The 24,524-nt window shown below is 38.8% G+C and overlaps 2 protein-coding genes across 6 annotated transcripts in view; both read right to left on the bottom strand.

The window, feature by feature from the left end:
- The window catches only part of fam117bb (family with sequence similarity 117 member Bb), a 36,929-nt gene extending 22,737 nt beyond the window's left edge, over nt 1-14,192 (bottom strand). The window contains exons 1-2 of one of the 2 annotated variants that reach the window (XM_052564717.1): nt 13,340-14,192; nt 6,156-6,325 (exon numbers count right to left, since the gene is read on the bottom strand). In XM_052564717.1, coding sequence (XP_052420677.1) covers nt 6,156-6,325; nt 13,340-13,976 — 807 coding nt within the window. In that variant the 5' untranslated portion in view covers nt 13,977-14,192. The remainder of the gene's footprint in view (nt 1-6,155; nt 6,326-13,339) is intronic. The other variant, XM_052564716.1, reaches the window with a different exon arrangement.
- A 709-nt stretch (nt 14,193-14,901) lies between these two features.
- The window catches only part of bmpr2b (bone morphogenetic protein receptor, type II b (serine/threonine kinase)), a 70,029-nt gene continuing 60,406 nt past the window's right edge, over nt 14,902-24,524 (bottom strand). For 2 of the 4 annotated variants that reach the window (XM_052564713.1, XM_052564715.1), the window contains exons 8-13: nt 23,345-23,505; nt 23,030-23,177; nt 22,110-22,246; nt 21,516-21,688; nt 19,135-20,441; nt 14,902-17,969 (exon numbers count right to left, since the gene is read on the bottom strand). In XM_052564713.1, the coding sequence (XP_052420673.1) occupies nt 17,677-17,969; nt 19,135-20,441; nt 21,516-21,688; nt 22,110-22,246; nt 23,030-23,177; nt 23,345-23,505 (2,219 nt within the window). In that variant the 3' untranslated portion in view covers nt 14,902-17,676. Of the gene's footprint in view, nt 18,630-19,134; nt 20,442-21,515; nt 21,689-22,109; nt 22,247-23,029; nt 23,178-23,344; nt 23,506-24,524 lie in introns of all 4 variants that reach the window. The other 2 variants (XR_008155058.1, XM_052564714.1) reach the window with 2 other exon arrangements.

The raw sequence follows: 24,524 nt of genomic DNA on the forward strand, positions 1-24,524 counted from the left end.
ATTAAAACTCATTTCAATTTAAATGCTACATGTCTAGGCAACACAACTTTATATTGTACAGTATGGACTTTTAGATTCAATATAGCTCACATTTAACAGCGTAATTCAATTATTAGTGGTTAGTTTTTTTTTTTTTTTTTATAATTAGAAGTTTGATTTGATATCAACTGAAACTTATAAACAAAAAATAAAAAATCCAATACTGGTCAATAACCAATAAGGTACCAATTATTTTGGTCAAAAAGTCATAGTTAGTTACACATAGAATTTGTTTTATATGTATTACCATGGTTGTGGTATCATGGTGATGCAACCTTTAAAATAGGACGCACTGAAGTGTGGTATTTTGACAGAAAAAAAAAAGTTACATTTTTGTAAAGGAACCACGAGTGTGGTTTTCTAGGGTTGAAGTTACAGTAGGGCCCACGCTCAGAGTAGATTAACACAGAAACAAAGGGCTCTTTATAAACAGAGGGGTGCTGTGTTTGGACTCGCTTTGAAGCACAGGTCATGAGTGGAGGCCCTAGGTGTGTGATGTAACTCCAGTCAGCCAGTGAAAACTCATGAGCAAAGTCACTGGAGTATAGTACAGAAAAATATGCTAAACGATGGTGGGAATCAAAAGGACAAAATGTCAAAAAAATACACACCACCTTTACAGCAGATCAACTCTCCTATGAACTCCTCACAAAAAAGAAAGAGAGAGAAAGAAGGGAAATTCCCAATTCACTATGTAAATCATAGTATTTGCATGTCCTGCCTGACACTTAGGTCTGAGGATCGTATTTACGTTGTCGTATATCACACACAGAAAGGTATTTGTATTCGAACAATTCTGACATACGGTACTTAAATAAGACAAGATAATTATCAACCATTTTGCATTAAAAAAGAAAGACATTAAAACATTAAGACTGGAGTAGTGACTGCTGAAAAATCAGCTTTGTATCACAGGAATGAATTAGATTTTAAAACATAGTACATTACAATAATATTCCACAATATTTAAATTTTTACTGTATTTTTGATCAAATAAATGCAGCCTTGGAGAACATAACATTTATTGTCAAAAACACCCACTTTTTGTTTAAAAAGTGTAAGTTTATAAATAAATGTTATTTGCATTCGACACAAGCCAAAATGGCTCTGAAAAGTGTTAGTTGTTATTGACACAAAAAAAGTCCCGATAACTTATGTTCTGAAAATTCGATAGCGAATGCTGTGACATTCAGACATTTTTAAGTGTAGCTTTAGCTTTAGTCTCCAAACAACATTTGGGGCCACTGTACATTAAAACCCTGATAGAAGGCAGTTTCAGGTCCTCACTGGAGAGCAGAGCACTGTCTGGATAATCTGCCAGCTAAGCTTTTCTGTAACCCTATGAGCTCCATAGAGTGGTGAATTCCCCTCGGACAGGCTCTTACTCAGTATTCACCTGTCTCTCTTTCTGCTGGACTTGAACACAAGGCCTGTTGCCGAGAGAGTGCCAAATTTACCACAGGCTTTCTGAACACTGAACACCAGTGTTGGAAAATACTTCAGATTTTTAGCCTGTCAGTGCAGAAGGGGATTATCATGACAAAAAGAACTTTCTTGTTAAAAAGTAACAAAGCTGGCAGGGCCACTGACGTTTGTGAGCCAAGTGTGAGCACGACTACGAATAGACCGCAGTAACGTGGACACTTGTTAAAGGTTAATGCTTTTCTTCCACAGGTACATGGTGTTGTAAACCTTACAAATGGAAATCCCCCTGGCAACAGCACAGATGCATCGCGCACAATATTTTCTGACCTAAAAACATTCCTCACATCAGAAAATCCATGTGGTTGTTAAATGTAGGTAGGAATCCACATGCACATATCTGTCTTCATAAATGGATAGCTCTCTGTTAGTTCACACATTCCACATATATCAAAACCAAGTCTAAAAATGGGTGGTCTTTAGTACACATGGAAGGATGCTCATGTAGACATGGCATGGAAATGCAAGTGGCGTTTTCCTGTGCAAACATGACTCTACAATGTTCTTCGGGTGGGGGGTTGATAAGATATTGTTGGCATGTTGCTAGGGGTGTTTTGGGTGGTTGCTTAGTCAAAGGAGCCCACCCACAAGTCGCTATGGCATTCTGAACCCTGTAAATGAGTAAAAGTATTTTACTTGGCGGTAGCCCTTTGGTCACTCACTATATATGGAAGACATCCATGATTGCAGTCAGTGAAGAGACTGGGATGTGTAAGTATTACAGTGATAGCTCTATACAAGCAAAACTTAAGGTAAAACTATGAAAACTACAAAAACGTCCTTCTTTATCCTTATCTGTGTCCTCCTTGCCCGCCTGTGATTCCTCAGCATGTCAGCTTACTGTGTATGTGAATGTGTTAACACTGATTTCAGTGTCCGTTCCCCATGGCAAGGAGCTGCTCGGTGTCTTTGTTCTTGTACTTTTGCACATGCGGATCAGTTCGGGACCATAACCACGGCACACTCAAATCAGATATCGAACACATTTAAAAATTAAATAATAAAATAAAAAAGATCTGAACAATAAATTAGACTTCAGCACTAAAGCTTGCAGTGTGGACATCTGCAGAGAGGCCATTCACACAGAATGTGTTCTTGAGTTTAAAGATGTGAGGCACAGTGCAGCAGAATGGAAAAAACGCAAGGTTATGAGGCATGTTTTCAAAACTGAACTACTTTTAACTTGACGTGGCATCTTAAAATTGTGGAAAAAGCTGAAAAAAATGTAATTAGATCTAGGGCATTTTTACATAGGAAAAATACTTAAAAAGCAGCATAGGTGAGCAAGAAGTCACAGCCAAGTAGAAAAGGTACTAGTAATATGGACATTCATTTCCATAAATGGTCGGTTCCTTTTCACATTATTTCTTTGTTTACTATAGATATTTAACATAGTAAGGCTAAACAATGTATTGAATTTATACTTCCTTTGAAAAGACTTTAAAAAGTATTGAACTTATTAACTGATATTACCTCACCATATGGAATTGTTTTAATTGTCATTTATTTTTTTAAATAAAAAGTAAAAAAAAAAAAATCACTACTCTTAAAAGTTAGGAATCGGCACCAATATATTCTTCAGGTTTCCTATCCCTAAGTCACACTATTTGAGATATCAATCTTGTTAGCAGCTCAAAAAGTGACGTACCAACGGGTTTGTCCAACTCTACCTATGAGCAACAGTAATAGTGCTTCTGAAGCTTGCCATAACAAGCACTACTAAAAGTAGTATGACATTGTATTTCCTCACAATTCCCTCTGTAGAGTCACATTCCTCATTGTAAGCTTCAAAAATGAGTAGTAACCTATCACCATCGGACACCCGGAGGGCCAGTCCATAACCATGAGGAATGTTACTACGTAGTAAAAAACCATTCCCAATAAAAGAGATTCAGAGATTTCATTCCAAGGATCCAGGCTCTTCCCCAAGGGTGTGAGCTGATGTAATATCAGCACTCATTTATCTTAAATGAGGAAGTTTTCAGATCTGGTTCTTGAGAATGCTCTTGAGAACAGCTTAGCGTGCGTGTCTGATCAGGTTTCTTTATTATTGTAATTATGATGCACCGTGGCAGAAGGCTCATGGAGAACTTGTCTCTTTTTCCCCTCCCATGACTTTCTCAGGGCGTCTGACAAAGCATGAAACATAACCTACAGCACTGAATCTAGCAGCTTCAACACATGTGTTGTGAAGTCCATAGAAGTACAAAACCTCTAAGTTACAGAAAGCACACTCTGCTGATCCAGTGTTGGCTATAAATCTGTTACAGCTGGTGTATACAGATTCACACAGAGCGCATTCATGTGTGTGTGTGGCTGCATATTTCTCAGGGAGAGCAGCAAAGGCCTTCATTCTTTGTTGTTGTTTGGTCACTAGGTGTGAGCTCAGCTCCCTGGCAACTGACACCGTTGTACAGATCCAAGATCTGGTTATTTTGGCCTGATGGTCAAGGGAGATAGAGAGAGCTCTGCAAATGTCGGCCAAATTCCACACTCGCCTCCAACTCACCAAGTTCCCCTTTGCACTCATTGTAAGATAGGCACACTGCTGACAAAAAGAGCTGGGTGGAGGTCTGGGATCTCCAGAGGAAACACACACACACACACACACACACACACACACATAAGCTCAGGCTTTGATGAGAGAGGGTTAGTGAAGATCCTAGAGAACCAGGGCGTATAATCTGTGATGCTGTTTTGTATGGGTTAGAGTGATCTTAATCAACACCATGCCTCTGACATCACTTCTTTTTTAATATATCCCTCTTCAATCATAAAATCAGAAACATCAATAACTCATTTGTCGAAATGACAGCAATAAATAATTAAGAAAATTATTTTTTTCTGTGGTTGATTGTTTTGTTAATGTTCAGATATGTACTGGCCATGTGATGCTTCTGGAAGAAAAAACAAGCTGGAAAAAACAGGCAGCTTCAGGAAAGAATGCAGCTTGATGGTGGACGCTCTGCCTTCACCAGAAATATGCCGCAGTTTCCTCTCATCTCTCAACAAACCAGGGACAGGCTTCCTCCTTTTCACTCTCTCTCTCCACTCTCGATTTTATTTCATGCATAATAACTTTCACATTACACTTCTCTTTATTTGTAGTTAAATTCAGCTCTTTTGTAAAATGCTAAATTAACGTCATTGTTTGGACCTGTGGAAAAACAACATTAAAATCCCAGAGTAGATGTTAATAGCTAGTCAGAAATAAAGGCAAGAGCGTTTATGTGACAACACATCTGTGTGGCCTACGCACTCTAGACGTAGGCCACACTAGAGGTAAAAGATTGATGGTTTGTTTTGAGAGGTGTTTATTTTGCATTTATCCATTAATAAAGTTTGTATTTGATTTGGTGCAATTACAGCATTATTCTACTGGCAAACAATGACTCAAGCTTAATACAGACTGATTGACTGTAATATTTGTTTATTTGACCAAGACTAAATTCATCTTGCCTTAAAGGGATAGTTCACCCCAAACTGTTAATCATTTCCTCACCCTCATGTTGTTCCAAGCTTGAATGACTTTATTTATTCTATAGAGAATACAAAAAGATCATTTGAAGAACTGTTTTTGTCTATACAATCCAAAGAAAGTAGGACCCCTAATGATTTTCATTGTAGTGAACAAAAACACATCTTCTTTTGGTGTTTCAGAAACAAGAAAGTCACACAGGTTTAGAACGACATGAGGGTGAGTAAATATGACAGATCAGTTGAGCGTTCCGTTTAAGACTCAGTGTTGCACTACAGACCCACAATAGTCAAAGACTGCTGATGCATATTGCATAGTTTGATTTTGAAACATTTAGTCATATACTTTTCTTTATATATTCTAACAATTTAAACTAACTGTTTTCTATTAGATTTTTTTTTAATGTAATTTATTCCTGTGATGGTAAATCTGAATTTTCAGCATCATTACCCCAGTCTTCAGTGTCTTCAGAAATCATTCTAATATGATGATTTTCTGCTCAAGGAACATTTCTTATTATTATAAATGATAACAACATTTTTTTTTTTTTTTTTTGTGGAAACAGTGATGGATTATTTTTTTTTCAAGATTCCTTGATGAATAGAAAGGTCAGAAGAACAGCATTTATTTTAAACAGAAATATTTTAACATCACAAGTGTCTTTACTGTCACTTTTGATCATTTTAATGCATACTTGCTGAATAAAAGTAACATTAAATAAATAAATAAAAAATACTGACTAACTAAAAACTATTACTAACCCCAAACCTTTGAACCGTAATGCATGATTAAAGATGGTCAATCCAATTTAAGCCAACAGAAGCTGCAAAATGAATATGTTGACACTCAAAACGTCTGGCTAAATGAGACTCAAGTCGACTGTGCCTCACGGGTGCCGAGTGCACACAAAAGACATGTCTGTGGTGGTTTCATGGGTTTGTGTTTGCACAAAGGAACTGTTTCTCAGGTGAGTCACGCTGGTGGTTTGCAAAACACGCGTCTCTGCAAGTAGGTATTTGATGTCGGAGAGCATTGAGTGGAAAGTTTTCGGAGAAAAAATTAATGGCTGATTAACGGGAGGTGTAAGATGTTGGATAATGTACAACGTGTTTCTGAACTGGGTAATAACATCTTGTGTACAACTGGTGCAACTCACCTGGGTGGATTTGTCCCTCATGCAAGGGACACAAGGGGCGTGGTTGGCGTCCCGGGGCCAGTGTCCAGACAGGTAAGGGGCTGTGAGCGTGTCCAAAGAGGAGGTGCGACGAATGCAACCGTTATTGCTGGTGGTACACCAAGACCCTGCCACAGGAAGTCTATGCTTGTCTGCAAGACAGCCAGAAAGCACAGAAGAGATAAAGAGAGGAAGGAAGGATGGGGAGGAGAGACAGGGGTCGAATGAAAGTATATGAATGAGACGTGTGGGGTAGAATAAAACAGATGGGAGGGAAACAGAAGAACAACATACGTTAGAGGCATGTTATGAACACAATGCGTCATCACAGTAAATGCTCAAGTGTGTGGCTGTGTGTGTGTGAGATTACACCAGTTTGAGTGTAAATGCCCGCTGGACTGGTGGTGATGAATACTAAAACCCAGCAGATTGAGACAGAATTAGTCTGGTGTCCAGTAGCTCTTTTAATAAAGCTAAAGCTGATTAACTGCTCGATTGGCGTGGAGGAAGAGGCCCGCGTGTCTTGACCTACATTTAGTGCGTCTCCACAAGTAATTGCCCCCTTCACTATTCTCTCGGCTCTCTTTTTCTCTCATTTGTTCTTTCTAGCACACAATCGATGGCTTTCTCTCCCTCTCTTGTCATTCTGAGTCTTTGAAAGACTACTCTTTTATGTAAATTCACACTATTGAATACACAGCGCAGATGTACAGTAAAAAAAGTGCAGCTTGCTGTTTTGTACCACTCTAAAGAGACGACGTCTGTGAGGGATTTTACACAGGAAGTACAGCATATGTGCTTTTCAGAACAGTTTTTTAAGAAAGTCCCATTCTCTTTTGCGCATAGGTGACATCAGTCTTTCTGTGTGTGTGTGTGTGTCAGGGAAGCAAATCAGAAGGCAACAATTTCATTTGTTTGCCTCCAACAGTCCAATGGGAATTTGAAAACTCACCTCAGTAATAAAACAACTACTACTCTTCACTGCTGGGTGGATCTGCTGACATTTTAAGACAAAACTACAGAAAGCTCCAGTCTTACAAAAAGCAGAACGGGGATCTGGCATTAGGTTTTTCAGTATAGTGCTGGCTTGACTTTTTTGTGTGTTGTACACATTGAGGAAAGTGAGAGAGGATCTAAAGAGGGGGAACCTGTGAGGAATTCTGGGGGAAGTCATGCGAGTAAGACAGAGGAATTGGCTACACAGCTCAAGTTGCAATCTCCACATGGTATGCTTACACTCACTATGAAAATAAAGGCATGTGCAAGGCCCGAAACAACCCTCATCTCAATGTGAATGGAAAACCTTTTAGATAACTCAAGCTCAATTTAGAAGATTAATGAATGTTAAAATGAAAATCTGTTTCTGAACACAATTCATAAAGCAATTCATAAATAAACACTGCATTCTCAGTGTTGCCACATGGGGCGCTATAGTGAGCATTAGCATACAGAGATGTGTTTGTGTTTTCTGTCAAAGTATAGTTTGAAAATAATCTTAGTAAGTTTTTTCTTGATATGTATCTAGCTACCTGAATAAAATGTAACAATAGATATCGATAATGATCTTTTACAACTAATAGTAATGGTTTTACTGATGCTTTTGAAAATTGGTAACAATAAAAATAAAATGCTTTAAATATGGTATGAAAATACTAATATTAATCAGATGAATTATAATGATGTTGATGATTTGAAGTTGAAATCAGATGTGCCGCTTAACGTTTCTGTGGAAGCAGTGATACATTTTTAAGGATTGAAAAGTTCAAAAGAACAGCATTTATTAGAATTAGAAATCTTCTGTAACATTACAAATGTCTTTAACTGTCACTTTTATTCAATTTAATCCATCCTTGCTGAATAAAATCCATAATTTCTTAAAAAATAGAAAAATAAAAACTTACCTAAAAAAATTGAACTGAATATATCTAGGAAATGCTACATATTGGGCAAAAATATCAATACATCGGTCAGTATCTATTAATAACATTTTAAGTTAACTGACACAGACATCAAGTCTCTTTGAATATCGAGGTTTCACAGTAACGCAGGAATGCATGGCAAGTATGTAGAACAGGACCACATGCTTGCAATACATTTGCCAAACACTCACATCTGTGTTTGTGTTCTTGCATAGTGTTTGTTTCTGACCTAACAGTGCACTGATCTAAACCTAAATGACTGAAAAAGCTGTGTGTGTGTGTGTGTGTGTGTATATATATATAATATGCAAATATTATATAATACATAATTGCATACACATAAATGCATGCACATAAACAAGCAAGGCAAACAAGAGGTCATACTCTCTGATAGACTCATATGAGAGATGCTATGATGCACTACTGAGATTCTATGATGCACTACTGAGCAGGTTATTCTCTTATCATCCCTGTCTATGTACAGTAGGTTCTTGTGTTGTGTCTATTCTGCATCTCACTCAGCAGATCCAGCACACAGTGGCCCATGAGCCGCGTCCTTGGGTAGTCTGTGCTCTTGACTTTTGTCTATTAAAATGAGTGAATTTGACCAGACTTAATAATAACGTCACCGCAATTCATAAACAGTACCATGAATACGCCTACAGTTCAGTCAACACAGATACAGATAACCATCTTCTCAGAAATGTCTCAACCCGCAGGATTATTATATACTCACTGTTGCTCTAAATGGACAAACCCAAGCAGAAGGAGAGGCCTGCAGCTGAAGTAAAAGGGTGTAATAGTGACCTGACTCCTAATAGTGTTCTTTGTGAGGACACAGAGATCAGCCTGGTCTCGTCCTGGCCTGCCTATACCACCCCCTCTCTGAAAAGACTGGGGGTGTGCCCTGTTAAACCCCCAGCCAAGAGTAAAAGAACAACATCCTCACGGAAATCTTCAAAAGCGTGAGACACACACCAGTACTGCACTGCTATGAGCAATGGTATTGTTTAATCCAGAGAACAATGAACTGAAACATTAAGAAATGCATTCAAAGAAAAACACCTGGATACTGTGAAAAAGACACTGACTAGTTTGTCAGAGAAGTCAACAATAGTTGCAAGACAAATCTCTCTGTGAGAAGTTCCTCTAAAACAGTCATACACATGCAGACGGATGTCTTTGGCTATTGCTTCATGACTCACATTGTTTTTTGAAACATCCTGCACCATCCATGAGCATTACGTTTGTGTCATAATTCTTCTTAATAATCATGAGATGTTGTAATTCTACAATACATTTAAATGTGCAGGGTTTTTTTACCCTTTAATTAGCATTTGATCTATTTCCATAATTGTCCTACAATTAAAGGATTAGTTCACACAAAAAATACAAAAAATTGTGTCATCAATTATACACCCTCATGTCGTTTTCAAGCCCACGAGACTTTCATTCTTCTTCAAAACACAATTTAAGCTATTTTAAAGGGATAGTTCACCCTAAAATGAAAATTTGTCATTAATTACCCACCATTTTTGTTTTCTATGCAAAAACAAAAAGTATTCTCATAGCTTCATAAAAATTATGATTGAACCACTGTCTAATATCCAGGGTCAGAAAGCTCTGGATTTCATCAAAATAATTGGGGTCCTGAAGAAGAACAAAGTTCTTATTGGTTTGGAAAGACATGAGGGTGAGAAATTAATGAGAGAATTTTCATATTTGGGTGAACTATCCTACCTGAGAGATTTCTATCCCTCCCTGGAAAGTCCAAAACAATTTACACTTGAAAGAAATTCAGAAAAACATTGTAAAGCAGTGTAATCCACTTCTTCTTAAGAGTCAAGCGCAGTGTGTCAAGGTCTTTTTACAATGTCTTTATAAAGGTTTGGTAGAATGGTAGAACATGAGGGTTGGTAGATGATGACAGAATTAGCATTTTGTGGGTAAAGTTACCCTTTAAAAACATTATACAAGAAACTGTTAAATGTCATATTTAGCATATTTTATAAATATAATTATTTCATACAGTACATTATAATTTTGTAATGTTTTTTTTTTTTAAATAAGTTGTTTTAAACTTGAATAAATTTCTTTCTTCTGCTGAACATAAAAGTTATTTTAAAAAACATGGAAAACCTAACACTTGCTGGTCCACACATTTTTTTTCCTACTATCAAATTCAATATGGACCAGCAACTCTTTGGTTACCCACATTCCTCAAAATAACTTATTTTGTGTTCAGCACAAGAAAACAAAAATGAATACAGCATGTGAATGAGTAAACAATGACAGAAATTACATTTTAGGTTGAACTATCCCTTTAATGACAGACGGCAGCATGTTTAGTACTGTCACTTTAAGAGCTGCAGGAATCTAATTTTCTGACATACATCCGTTTTCTCTCAAAAGTTTACTTTCATTTTAGACATTTCCAACTGAGCCTATATGTAAACATTGTGTGTTACGACAGTATTAGCGCAAAAGATAACTTAGTTCAGTAACCAGGTGCTGTTTGAAAGGCTTTTTATGCTCTCAGAAAAAGCGCACGTCAGAACAGCACATGAATGAAACCGGCAAGACTTTAAAGCAAATATGCAAATAATGTATTTTTATGATTGCTAATAAGTCCAGTGTCCCATGAGAGTAACTGTTACTGCTAAGTTAACACTGATGTGAATCTATGTCATGTTGTACATATCTTGAGACTGAGTTATAAAATTATATAGAATTTTAATATGAGCCATTTATCTTGACCATTACATGAAAATCATTATTGCTTTACTGGTATCAGCCAGAATTTTAATGTCCCTTGTCCTAAGTGAAAATTCCCTAAAATGCATCCGATAAGGGTCAAGTCAACCACAGCATATCAAAGTCTGATTAATTTGACATGTTGTTATATCAAACTCGACTAGTTCCTAGTAGCGAGATGTGAAAATATGTAGTTTTGCACAGGGCTAGACAATTCCCCAATTTCCTCCATCTCTTTTCTGTCCCTTTCGTGTGCTCTGGCTTTCATGGGATCTTAGGCAAGTCTGGTGATCTGGAAAATTACTGGACATACCAGAGCGGAGTGTTTTCAGTAGGATATGGTGAAAAAAGGAGGCATGGCTCAGGAGACTAAAAACAGTAATCACAAGGGCATTCCAACAGCCATATGAGTCTCTGACCCAATGTGAAAAGTGGACCCAAGACCAGTTATCCTCTTATTCAGACAGATCATTTCATTATTGAACTAACACAGAATCATAACTAAGACAAACACACGACTTCAGAGTCTGTTTGAGGAGGTTCCAAGAGAATCATGGGTAATTTACTAAAACAATGAGAGCTGGGTCTTGGCCAAGACACAAAGAATGACACTCCCAACCCAACAACAACTATCTTTCACTCTTTGTGTCTTTTTTGGGGCAGATAACCTCATGATCAGTGGCTGCTTACATTTCAACCATCAATTACTTTACAATATATAGGGCTGGTTGTCAAAAAATCCTTGTGTTTCAGACATATTCTGGGACCGACGGCTGAATCTATGCAAGTAAAAGTGGAAAATGTGTGTAAATGTGTTCCCCTTAAACCTCCTTTGTGCGGAAATGACATTTTTTTCTGAAAATATGTGGTACCGTAATGCCAATTCAAACAGTTACAGTAACCAAAACGCAGTGCAACACTTGCTGGCAAACTGATCACAAAATAAACCTTTGAAAGTCAAAGGGTCAAACTAGTCACTGACCACCAAACATTTGCATTCTTACCAGTCTGCAACAAAGCCTCTGAAGCGGCCACCTTAAACCAAAGCGGCCAGACCGGCCTTCTCTCAGCACGGCTCCCCACAAGCTATGTTATGAATGAGACATTTGAAATACTCAGCAATAAACACCAAAGTTACCTGGTATAACTCCTGTTACCTGATATAATCACTAGTTAGCTATACAGTACATTAGTGAGAATTCAATGAGCCTGGTTCATCATGAAGCTTCAAGTACAAGCTATTCAGTCAAGCATTTCGAAACACCCATCCAATATTACTTCTTCCACAGTTTTGAATAATATAGTCATCAAATACATGGGAATTAAATAAAACCAAAACTCTATTGTTTCCAACTTATTCAATGAAGCCACCATTTACCTGCATTCTACCAGCTTCATGAGTTGTCTCATGGGATGCTTTGTGAAGTTTCTATATATGCTGGACACGTACCGCCTTCATTATCTGATCTAACTCATCCATTTAATGGTGTGTCATTGACACCATCTATTTTTGTCAACAAATTAACCTTTACCTCATAAGAAACATATTTAGTTGACTGGGCTATACATGTGCCCATAAGGTTTGTTAATGGAAACTTAATGTTAATATACAGTATAACGTTCACCAGTTATCATCTGCTTCCAGCAACCAATATGTGCATTCTGTATCTATATTGTCCAGGACTCCCTGGAAGAAGAGAGATTTTGCATCTCAATGGGACTATCCTGGTAAAATAAGGGATACATAAAATAAAAATATGAAGGGGTTCTCAAACAGGGAGTAACTAAGGGCCTTAGAAAACTCCAAAGGGTACTAAAATAAAATCAAACAATATTATTTAGTATTTGTATTTAATTATGTAAATGTATTCATTTTTTTACATATAAAAATAAAGTTTATTTTAATACATAAAGATTGAATTATAAAGGATTCATTAAATGCTTTTTTATATTTATTCAGTAGTTATTGTATTAAATATTTATGAATTTTAATGAGATTATGTAAGACATTAGACAGACTGATTAAATTAAATTATTTAATTTTCATGGATTAAATAACAGTTATTTTAATATATAAAAATTAAATGACAATAAAATTACTGTCTACCTTTGTCTGTATAAAACAGTGTATAATTTAACTGTTCAAAAACGTTGGCTTTCAGAAAATTAATTGTGGTTGATTAATCTCCCAGTTTGTGTTGAAAATGAGCAGGTTTGTCATAATTACTGTTCTAAATCATTTGACATAAGACATGTTTTAATGCAGTTAGTTGTAATAGAGTGAGCCTCCCTACTGCATCTCAAATGACAGTAGGGACATTATTTGGCTTATAACCCTGTCAAGGGTTGAACTGTGAAACTTTCAGAAAGTTTAATAAAGCGGATGTAACCCCCGCAAACCACAGTCACTATGTGTGTTTACCAGTTACCACAGTGATTTCAAATAAACACCAGGCCTCATATAAAATCGACTGCTTTAGACCGTAGATTTACCTGAGCAGACAGGTGAGCTGGGACTGAGCCTCTCCGGAGACAGTCTGTCATGTTCAGGGGTCTGGAGGGGTCTGGCCCTGTGAGCGCACGAGCACGGAGACGACGACTGAGACGGAGAGGCTGACAGATGAGAAGTAAGGGCTGAAGTATCCGAGCTGCAGCACTGGGGGCTCAGGAGCGCACCTGTGTAGGGTGATGATGATGATGACGAGGATGGCACAGGTACTTGCGCGTGGGACCCTTTGGGGTTTGACGCGTGCACAGCAAAAATGGGACTAGTTCTTGATGAGGATGAAGATGGTGAAGAAGAAGAAGATGAGGAGGGACCGGAGGAAACAGCGACGAACTGTGAGCACGTCGCAGAGGAAGTGGCTGCAGAAGAGGAGGAGAGGGATCGCGTGGGGCTCCGGCTGCTGTGGCATTTACCGTTACCGGTGGAGGAGAGGACTGTCCGTGACTGTAGAGGGTGCTGTGTCTGCGTTTTCAGCTGGAAGGGAACCGTGGCTTTCATGGGCAGCAGGCGACCCAGTAAACCCCCTCCAGCGGCGCTGATCCCCGGGGGTCCGCTCGGGCTCCCTGCGCTCGCGCCGCTGCAGCTCGGCGTCGGAGATCCGTTTCTGCGAACTCTTTGAGACATTTCGTTCGCCTGGAAATGACACAAAACTCGACATAAACACCTTAAAAGTTCGTTTAAGGCTGTCTGAGGTGGGTAATGTTTTTTGGTGACCCTGTCACTCCATGTAAAGTCTGTTTTCTGCTCTCTGACCGGCGCAGCTGAGCCGTCTCGCGAGCTCAAGTAAACTGACAGAGATCAGAGCCACGCTCCGTCAACTCGATCCGGAGCTCTGCCTCGTCCACTCTGATTGGCTGTTCACTCATCCCTCTCAACTTCTGATTGGATGGAACGTGGATTCTTTGATTCCGTGAACTTGATTATAATGCACGCAGGAATACGAGGAAAAGTTTCGCAAACAAGATAATTATGATTTATACAGAATGTTTCATTGTCTTGTGTGTGACCATATTTAAACCTACTATATTTGATACAGTCAGTGTTTAAAAAAATACACTAAGGTCTATAATTCATGCATTTTCGGTCAGTTGTTACATTTGTGTAAAAAGTATAATAAATAGATATTCAATTATCATTCACTTTCCCACAACTGGTTCATAAATAAGTTGTTCGTTTGCAAGTTTTCATTCAGATTTCACTAAGCTTTTGCTCACTGTTCTGAAACTTTTTTTCTCCCTCTTTCTTTCTTTTCGAAAAGGCTACATTCATTTTTTTTTAAGAGGAGTAAATCTCATGTGCTCACTAATGCCATGTTATTTATGTATCTGTGCCCACATCAAAGTTAAACTTTTATCTAAATGATGTGCTCTGTTTCGTGAATGGAAACTGTTGTGTGGGGACACATGATTTTATTCATATTGTGGATGCCTTTACCACCCTCATGTGGCCACTTAATCAAATTAAACTTCAGCGTAAGTAGTTTATAAACGAACCCATTAGTTATACATTTGACCGGTTAAGAGGAAACAAATGACAAGTGAACATCATATAAAGGTTTTCATTAATATAATCTTTAATCAACGGAGTAATGCAGGGTTGTACAGCAAGCTTCATTTTCTAAATGGCATTTTAAAACATTTTCTGAATAGACTAAAAGCATGAGTTATCATTTGTTCTTTTTCTCAAAGTGCTTACTTTACAAGCTGTAATAGAAAACATGTCAGTGGCTTTTTTTGAACTTCCATCTACGCAGGGGGCCAAATGAAGACTTTCAGCTTCAAAATGAACTCAAAAGTAAAAAAAGAAAACCAGCAGCTCGTCAACACAGACCCTTCATTTATTCACTCATACGCACCCCCAAAATATAGCCGATACTCAAAAGTTTGTGTTTAGGGAGCACATTGTTAGCCATTTGTTGGTTTTGCAAGTTTAATGAGTTCCAATCAATGTAGGTTTCAATAAACTGATTCATTTTAAATGCAAGAGTACAACTTGGTTTAGTTAAAACATTCCTGCAACTTGACTGAATTAAAAAAAAGACCTGCTTCAAGAAAAAAACAAGGCATGTAATATCTGTAAATGATTCAGCATCCAACAGTGTGCTGTAAACCTGGACAAAGGCTCTGGTGTAAACATCTTGCATTATTAACATGAAGCAGATGGACAGTCCTCCTGAACAAACTACACGGCTTCATCAACGTTTTATCTTTAGTCTAAATCATAAACGTTTGTTTATTCCAGTCAAATTAGCACTGGAGGTTTGTTTAGTCTTCGATTAGGCTATTATTCCTCATTTCAGTTCACAATCTTCTCCAGCATTCACACTGACGTATCTAGCTGAGAACAGTCTGGCGTTACTGTGTTTATCTCACAGTGATTTAGCGTTGTTCTTGGTCCCAAAGCAACAGATGAAGAGTCTGTATATGTGCATACAAATGCACCATATATATTTACACCACAGAGGTTAGCCTATATTACAAACATGTACAAAAAAAAGTCAGACTGAAGCGCTGATTGGTTAAGAAAAGAGGGCGTGAGAAACTAAACTGCACTGCATCGTCTTGTTTTCCGACAGAAAAAGCCAGTGGAAGGGAAAAATCAGATGACTTTTTGAAAGTTCCCCGCTCTGGAATGGACAAAGTCCAAAGATAATGCTGGCTTGTGGCAAATCATGGTTAATCCCTGCACGCGTTATGGAAAACGCATACAAGCACAATAAGGGCTCTCTGATCAAACATGTGCTATCTTCGTTTTTCCTGGTATTTCAAGCTAAGCAGGGCCTTGCTATATAAAGGGAATTTTCCTCATCACTATGTTATTATTTGAATGGCTCGTGTCCACAGTTTTCCACAAAAGGCAGCAGTAGTAGGATAAAAAACACGGCTAAGACTACATGCATTTCTGATGTATTTGTTTGAAAGTAGAATAGAAATAAGATCAATTTACATGATTATAAACAACTTACCAATTCGATTTCATGAGAACAATAAACCCAGAGAATGAAGATGGCCCTGGGTACTACATAAATTAAAAAAAAGAGAAAAATAACTTCAGAAACAGCTAAAATGGATAAAATCATGATTTGTTATTGTACACTATCATGTCAGCTTATTTTAACAAAGGCTAAAACAGAAGTAAAGTAGCCGTGAGCTTCAGTCTGTACATACTGTATATATTTTGTTCAAAGCGTATGTACGTATACATGTGTGTTTTTTCTTTCTGAAGCACATTCACTGTCCTGGCAGAGATGGGAAGTGGATAGTATTGTCTGACTGACGCCTTTTCAGCGGTGATCCGAGGAGCTCAGTAAAGCAGAAGTAGACCCATACACGCACATTTACATATACTTTCACAAGAGGTAAAACTGCACTGAGCATGTGCAGAGACGGACTTGATTATTCAGTGTCTTCAGAAAGCAGGATTGCCAGCAAACAGTCCAGGTTGATGCCTGACTTGTAGTGTAACAGGAAAAAAAAAAACTAGTACTTGTTGAAGCTTGTGAGAAGTCCAGTAGTCAAAGCAAACACCCCAAGATTTTCTGCTTACTTCCCTTTTCGAGAGTGGTGGGATTGGTGAAAAGGTGCGGGATTGTCATTTGTGGGACGTTTCGATGTTTGCAGTTGGGGTGGCCGAAAGGACACAGGATTGCCACTGCTAAGTGCAGTGCTTCAAGATATTAAAATAAAAGAAACAAAAGCGGCAAAAAACACATAGCAAAATGAAATTGTCTTATGGAGCACCTCAAAGCTAAAGTCTATTGCACATTTCAAAATATATATATATATATATATAAAAAAAAAAACTGAGTACACAGAGACATACATCAAATATAAAACATATGAATGTACTGTAGGTTAAACGGTATTAGAGTTGAAGTCAACCCTGTCTTAAAGACCACTGCCTTTTTTGTTTTCTTTAGATGGACATGATTTGAATAATAATTAACTATGATTGTTAAATCAACACATTGTCATTTACGTTTTTCAGTTTTAAGACCAGTCACGGTCGGAGGATTTGTGTTTAAGATTGCTTAGAAGAAAAAAAAAGTGCAACAAATGAGAGAACAACCATAAAACCTATCGAAAAAGAAACAACAAAAACAACTGGAAGCATTTTATGCCAATGTTGCTGCATAGCTGGGTTCGGTTTAAAGCGATTTCTTCAAAACAAGTCGGATTTAGGTTCGACAAAAGTTAAGTGCTTGCCAAATTACGTCCCTTCAGGAGTCGGCTTTCCAAAAACGTTTTGCGAATTTCTTTTCGGTCATTAGCTGGATCAGTTCTTTGAGCACGGTAGCATAGACGAACCCCTCCTGCGTTCGAGTTCACAGGCAGGTCATATCTGGCGGGTCAGAGGTTAGAGCGGCGGTCGCAGTTCCACCGCTGACCAGCAACACAGCGATGCTGGATTTCGATTGGCCAGAACTTGGGTGAGCACCTCCAGTCGCTGCCGTCCCCGTCTGCTGGCTGTGCCCATTGTTATTCACCTCTCCGTCCAGCGTTTCTGAAGAGACGACCCATGTAGAAGGACGCCACCTTTTCAAAGAATAAGGTGTCTTCACACGCTTCTTAATCTTTTCGGCCGATCCGGCTTTTCCCTCTTGAGACACGACCTCATCTAAAACAGAAAAGGAGGTCATGTTTTAACAGACATCCTTGATACTTCAATGAAAAACAGTTGTGTGTTGCAATGTGTCTATTGGGAATACTAAGAGAGCTGCTCCAAACATCCCGCCCAGTGAAGCACAAGAGAGCAGTATTTCAGCACACTCAAATTTGTGGTTGACCTTTCCCACACTAACTCTCTCTGTGTGCGCTCCAGTCTGAATCACCGGGTTCGAGCGGTTCATGTCTCCGCTCCGTCATCACGCTCGCATCTGTCTGTTAGCATCACTCTTTATCGCCGCTGCCAACTGAGGGCAAATGTTTTCTGGATTCTTATCAATCCAGTGGAATTTCCTTCCTTTTCAACATCTAAACACTCCACCACAAAGAGCTGGAGAGTGGGAGAGAAAGTATGATTAGTCACTCATCCTTTTTTTCTACGAAATGTTTAGCTTCTGTGGAGGTGTGCTCTGAGCAAAGCATGATATAGTGAGCTCAGATGGGAAACCAGCCTGGCGTCCTGTTTTGGGTGGTTATTGTTTACAGCCAGGCTGACACGCACGCCAGCTCCTGGGGACGCTGTTCATCAGGGATGGTCTGAGACTGTCTCCAAACTCATCACAACACAGCTCGGCTGGTACAAGCATACCAATGGTGGTTGATTTATCTAGGACTTCAGTGGAAATACAGCTTTGTTTAAAATAACACTCTATGCTCCAAAAATCTCTATTATGTGTAATTCATGTTGGATAACAATAATGTAGCATCTAAAAAAGCAAACTCGCGCAATATCACTAATTGTTTAAATTGAAAGTTCTGATTTAATCTACATGAACTACATGAATTCAGGATTACATGAACACAATGTTCACACAAGGTTGGGCTCAGTAAGGTTTTATTTTTTAAAGAATATGATTTTTATTTAGAAAAGATGCATTAAATTGATTCAAAATAAACAATAAAAAGTTAAAAACATTTAAAAAGCATCAAAATTAAACTGTTTTTCAACATTAATAAAAAACAGTTATTTTTCTGCATTTTCACATCCATAACAAGCATTTTGATAGGAGATGACGACGAATACGAAAAAAAAAAAAAACTGAAAAAAAAGTTCATTCCAGGCATTCCAGGCATTTCAAAACCTAGTGACTTCAGGTCCAAACTAAAACTGATCTTACCCAATAGAGAAGAATCCTGGGAAGCTGCTGACAGGTCCAGTGAGTTTGGCCGCTCGGGTCTCCTGGGCTTATGGCGTCTCAGAGGAACCCCATCATCCCTTCCATCTGGTGCCCCCGGAGGGCAGGTTAATGTCTCCAACGGGGTGTCTACAGGTGCTACGGTACGAATCATGGCGGTTGTGTGGATGTTGCTGTTGTTGTTATTGGAGTTGGTGCGACCGGAGAGATCACGTGCTGCTGGCTGCTCTCTCCTCAACAGGGGCTCGTGTTCATCGGGACTGGAGTTGATGTTGAGGCGGCTGTCTTCTCCACTCAGCTGGCTCTGGAGCAGAGGTGCACCACCGTCACCTTGTGGCCCAGCTGGGTTGGTGTTCCCAAATGGATCAGATGAGCCAGTGCCACTGCCCCCACCATATCCATTAACAACGACCACTCCAACGCCGCTGCGGACACTGGGCCCATTGTTAGTGACGGTGGCCAAGTGTGGCTCGACTGTCACTACAGTGTTCATCTTGGCTACGCCCGTCTCCACCTGCTTCAGGTTGGACTTGTGCTTGCCGAACTTCAACCGTGACGACGAGGACTCCCTGCCAGAGTTTTTGGTGTTTAGAGGTAAGCTGGTGGGCCGCTTGGGGAGATTCTGCTGTTTGGGAAGAGGGAACATGGCTGTAGGAGTGTCGCCCATTCCACTGCCGCCCACCCCGAAATCAGCCTGGCTGCCAGTTCCTGATCCTCCAGTCACTTCTGCGGCAAGTTTGATCAGCGGGTACAAGAGGCTGGAGCTGCCCGAGCTGAGCGGGTCAGGAGCGCTGAACTGCTTCTGCGAATGCTCCATCAGGTTCTCATCAGAGCTTTCTTTCAGGTTCTTGTCCACCTCCTTGGGGTCCAGTTTGGTGGTCTCCAGGTCCTCTTCTGTGAGCTGAAGGCACACTGGTACACTTCCCCGGGCTCCGGCCTCCTCGGAGTGGCCTGACTCAGAGATGGTGGTCATGATGGTGCTGGGCGTGAGGCCTGTGGTAGTAGTTGTGGTGGACAGACTCGTGCCGCTGGTCTCTGGACTAGGCAGCCGAGCTTGGGCCTGTGCCTGCTGTCTCTCATAGTTGATAGAGTTTCTGTTCTTCTCTCCTGTCACCGCCACGCTGCCACTGATGCCGCTCACGCCCACACCACCCACAGAGGACGTGCCAGACGTGGAGACGTCACCTGGGAGGTTCTTCACCATGCCCTCATGATCCTCAATGTAAGAGGATGAAGAGTAATCTGGATAAGAGCCCACTTTGGGAGCCCTGCGACTGTGGGTAAGATTCCTACAAGAACAGAGAGAGAGAACAGGGGTCAAACCGGAGAACAGATGGTCCATTTAATTAAATGTGCTGTAAATATCAGATAACGTACAGGTCATTATCACAAAATAAACCCTGACAGGGTGATCAGGAGCCCATCAAGAATGACCCTGAAGTGGTTTATGTTATATTTGCTGGCATACAGTACATAATCCCACTTTGTACATGGCTATTAACCAAATATTTTTTTTTTATTTTAAATATAACATTATTATAATATTATATAATATTTTACAAATTATGTTTATATCTTACATATATTCCCTACATAATAAATTACCCTTATTATGTCATATTTTGCATATCATTATTCATTATATTATTTGTAAAAAAAAAAGAAGAAAAAGGTCTGGCTGACAGTAAATTATCCCCTTATAATATCCAGCTACATTATCTATGAATTATAATGCATATTTATGATTTTTTTATATATATTTGCTGGTTGACAGTACATTATCCCACTAATTACACGACTATTAACTTAAAAAAAATAAGCCTTTATTTTTAATATAACAATAACATTATTAAAACATTATAATACATTTTAAGAATTATGTTCATACCTTACATACCCTAAAGAATAAAATTATTTTTAATGACTTATTTTGTAATATTTTGTATATTATTATTTATGATACTATTTTGTAAAAATGAAAAGTTAATTATTTCCCTTATTATACCTAGCAACATTATCTATGAATAATAATGTAGATTTAAGAATAATAAAATACATAAACAAATTTTTGTACTTTTTTTTTGTACTTCACATTTATTAGTTGAAAGATTTTGCTGTGAGTAATCTATTTAGTTTCAGTACACCTAATTCAGTAAAATATGCAAGACGTCAGGCACAGTTTCGATGATAAATTGCTTACAGCTCCTTCACATTATGTAGAAAAGGCAGAGAGCAAGGCAAAAAAAATCTAATTACATGAAGCCCAGTCAAGAACAATTAAATGTGTAATAAGCACACTTTCCCCTCATTTATTGACGAGCTGGTCAGGAGTGACTGTGAGAGTGTGTGAGGTGTGCTCTGACCTCTCGTTCTGCAGCGCTGTGCTCATGGGATTGATGGTGGGGCTGACGGGTTTGTTTCTTTCCCAGATCAGCAGCAGTTCTGCCATACGCTCTTCTGCACACTGCGCTGTCAGACGAGCCTCTGCGTCCTGATCCCAGCAATCCTCCATAGTCTCCTTGAGAGAGCGCACGGCCTGGGAGAGAGGAGAGTCAATGTGTCGAAAGCACAGTGATAATAAAACTACAGCGGTGGTTGCCACAACATTGTTATGTGCTCATCATGTTCGATTTCATCATGCTTGAATCACTTGAGATTCTGTTGTAAACACATTGTGCTGCAAAGACCAGCGTATAATGTGTGCTGATATCTGCGGGTGCATCCAACAGGATGGTTAACTAGCCTAACCATGACCAGGTTCACCAAATGAAACTAATTCAGCTTGGTTGGCCAGTAGCAACCGGTTCCCACTTCATGGTCTTTTCAGCAGAGAGGGAAAATGCACAGAACATAAATCGTCTTCTATGTTGTTGTATGAAGAGCTTCAGCTGAACTTGCAGCAATAATCTGACCACTTCCTGTCACAAGAACAGAATGAGATTGCCTCAGTGACTCACCAAGCTGTTCTCCTTCCAAGCTTCGGGGAACTTGGGTCTCTGTTTCTCTCTGGACACCATCACCTGCATGTCCTCAAAGGAGGGGTGGTTCCCTGCCTCGGCCTGGAAGGCCATCTGGTAATCTGGCACTGCCTCCCCTTCAAAAAAACAAAGTAAAATCAGTCAGTAGAGACCTCCATAAGCCTGCACTCACTAGAATTAACTGAAAAATACTCAATGAAACGAGGCACACTCATATTTCATGAACATAATGAGCAGGATACAACACAGTGTTTGTTGTAACCCAACGGTGTAGCCTAGTGGTTATGGATATAAGAGGTCAAGCTTAGGGACGCGTCAAGATGCTCAACTAGATACCCACCAACCAGATGGACAATTTTCTTTTGACAGGGATTAATTAAGAAACAACTTCTCTGAGAGGATGCTGTTAGCGTACCGTTACACTCCCTACACAGTTTTCACCTCTAAATTCAGCCCAAACCCCAAAGTATCTATGAGCTACCATCATCAAAGCACTGCTTAAAAAAAATAAATAAAAAATCCTCTTTTAATGAAAACTATCAAGACAAATACGGTCGGACATCCTGCTGTGAGCAAAGTTCCTAGTATGCACAATCCATAAATCTGTGTGAGGAGAACAATCATTTTGTGCTATAAAATATTAAATTTTACATGTAATATAAACACTTTCATATAATAAAAAGATGAAGGCGTTTTGTTTTGGGAGTTTCTTGCCTCCTTGTTGTGCATTAAACCTTACTTATACCATGGAAGCATGTTAGCATTGACAGCTGTCATTTATAAAAGTGGATAAAATAATTAAAAATTTACTTTTGTGACGATACATGTTACAGCCAGTTCTGCTTAGCAAGCAATATATCCACATCGTGTTGTTTGTGCAGAGCTGTGGTCCTCCTCACCTGGAAAAAGGTCAGTGCATCTCATGAAGGTCTCCCAGTAGATGAGGCCGATGGCGTACATGTCCACCTGTTTCAAAGCCGACTCGCAGTCCCTGAGGTTCACCGCTCCCTCCAGCACTTCTGGCGCCATGTAGCGGATTGTGCCCACCTAGACAACAGAGCAGTACAGGTGTGAGGGGAGACGTGCTCTTATGGCGGGTCTGGATCAGCAATTCTGGACACTTCCGACTACCAACAAGACCATAACTGGGTCATGTGCACTAACAATAATGTACTGTTATAATATTCCAGTCAAGCGAGTGCTTATGGGCGGACCTCACTGATAGCAGCGTTCTCTTCTTCACCGGGCCGTACGAGACGATTTCCCGTCAGTTTCATGGACAGGCCAAAGTCACTGATCACACATGTGCCATCGTTCTTCACCAGAACATTACGGCTGTTTAGATCCCGGTGTGAAATGGCGGGTTTATATAAATCTGTAACAGAGAGATGATGTTGAAAGAGTTTTAATAACTGTGGGGTCACAGACAGTGCATCTAAAGACTGTCTGATAACATTTTAAAACAGATTCAAATAGAAATTAATTGTAATAATATTTCACTGTTTTTACTGTATTTTTGATCAAACGCAACCTTAGAATAAGGTCATAAAGTTTTTTGTTTTTTTTTAAACATTTACATTTTTTTTTATGAATGTACGTTTATACAAATTAAATAAATTAGTGAATGTTAAAAGTGATTTTCACTGACCATAAGAGACCCTGGACCACAAAATCAGTCATAAGGGTCAATTTTCTGAACTGAAAATCATCTGAAACTGAATAAATAATCTTTCCATTGATGTATGGTCTGCTAAAATAGAACAATATTTACAACTATGAGATTCTGGAATCTGAATATGAGAAAAAAAATTATTAAAAAAATTATATTATATATATAAACACACACACACACACACACACACACATATATATATATATATATATATATATATATAAATACATATATATATATATATATATATATATATATATATATATATATATATATATATATATATATATACACATATACACATACATATATATATATATATATATATATATATATATACATATAAGCCTTTAAAGTTGTACAAAATTAAGTCCTTAGCAATGCATATTACCAATTGAAAATTAAGTTTTGATATATTTATAGTAGAAAATATCTTCATGGAACATGATCTTTACTTAAAACCCTAATGATTTTTAGCATAAAAGAAAAATGGATAATTCCGACCCATACAAAGTATTGTTGGTTATTGCTGTGTGACTTCTGACTGGTTTTGTGGTCCAGGGTCACATTGTTTTTGAGATGTCTTTACAAACCACTTGCACAACACAGCCAGCAGATGGCGCTGAGAGAAGCACATGATGTGAGTAATAGTTTCAGGATGAATGCCCTCTCTCCCAGTTCTTCCCCCATCCTCCACACGCATGCTGCCTGTCTGGCTCTAA

This window comes from Carassius gibelio, chromosome B9 (genome assembly GCF_023724105.1).
Source record: "Carassius gibelio isolate Cgi1373 ecotype wild population from Czech Republic chromosome B9, carGib1.2-hapl.c, whole genome shotgun sequence".
Taxonomy (NCBI): domain Eukaryota; kingdom Metazoa; phylum Chordata; class Actinopteri; order Cypriniformes; family Cyprinidae; genus Carassius; species Carassius gibelio.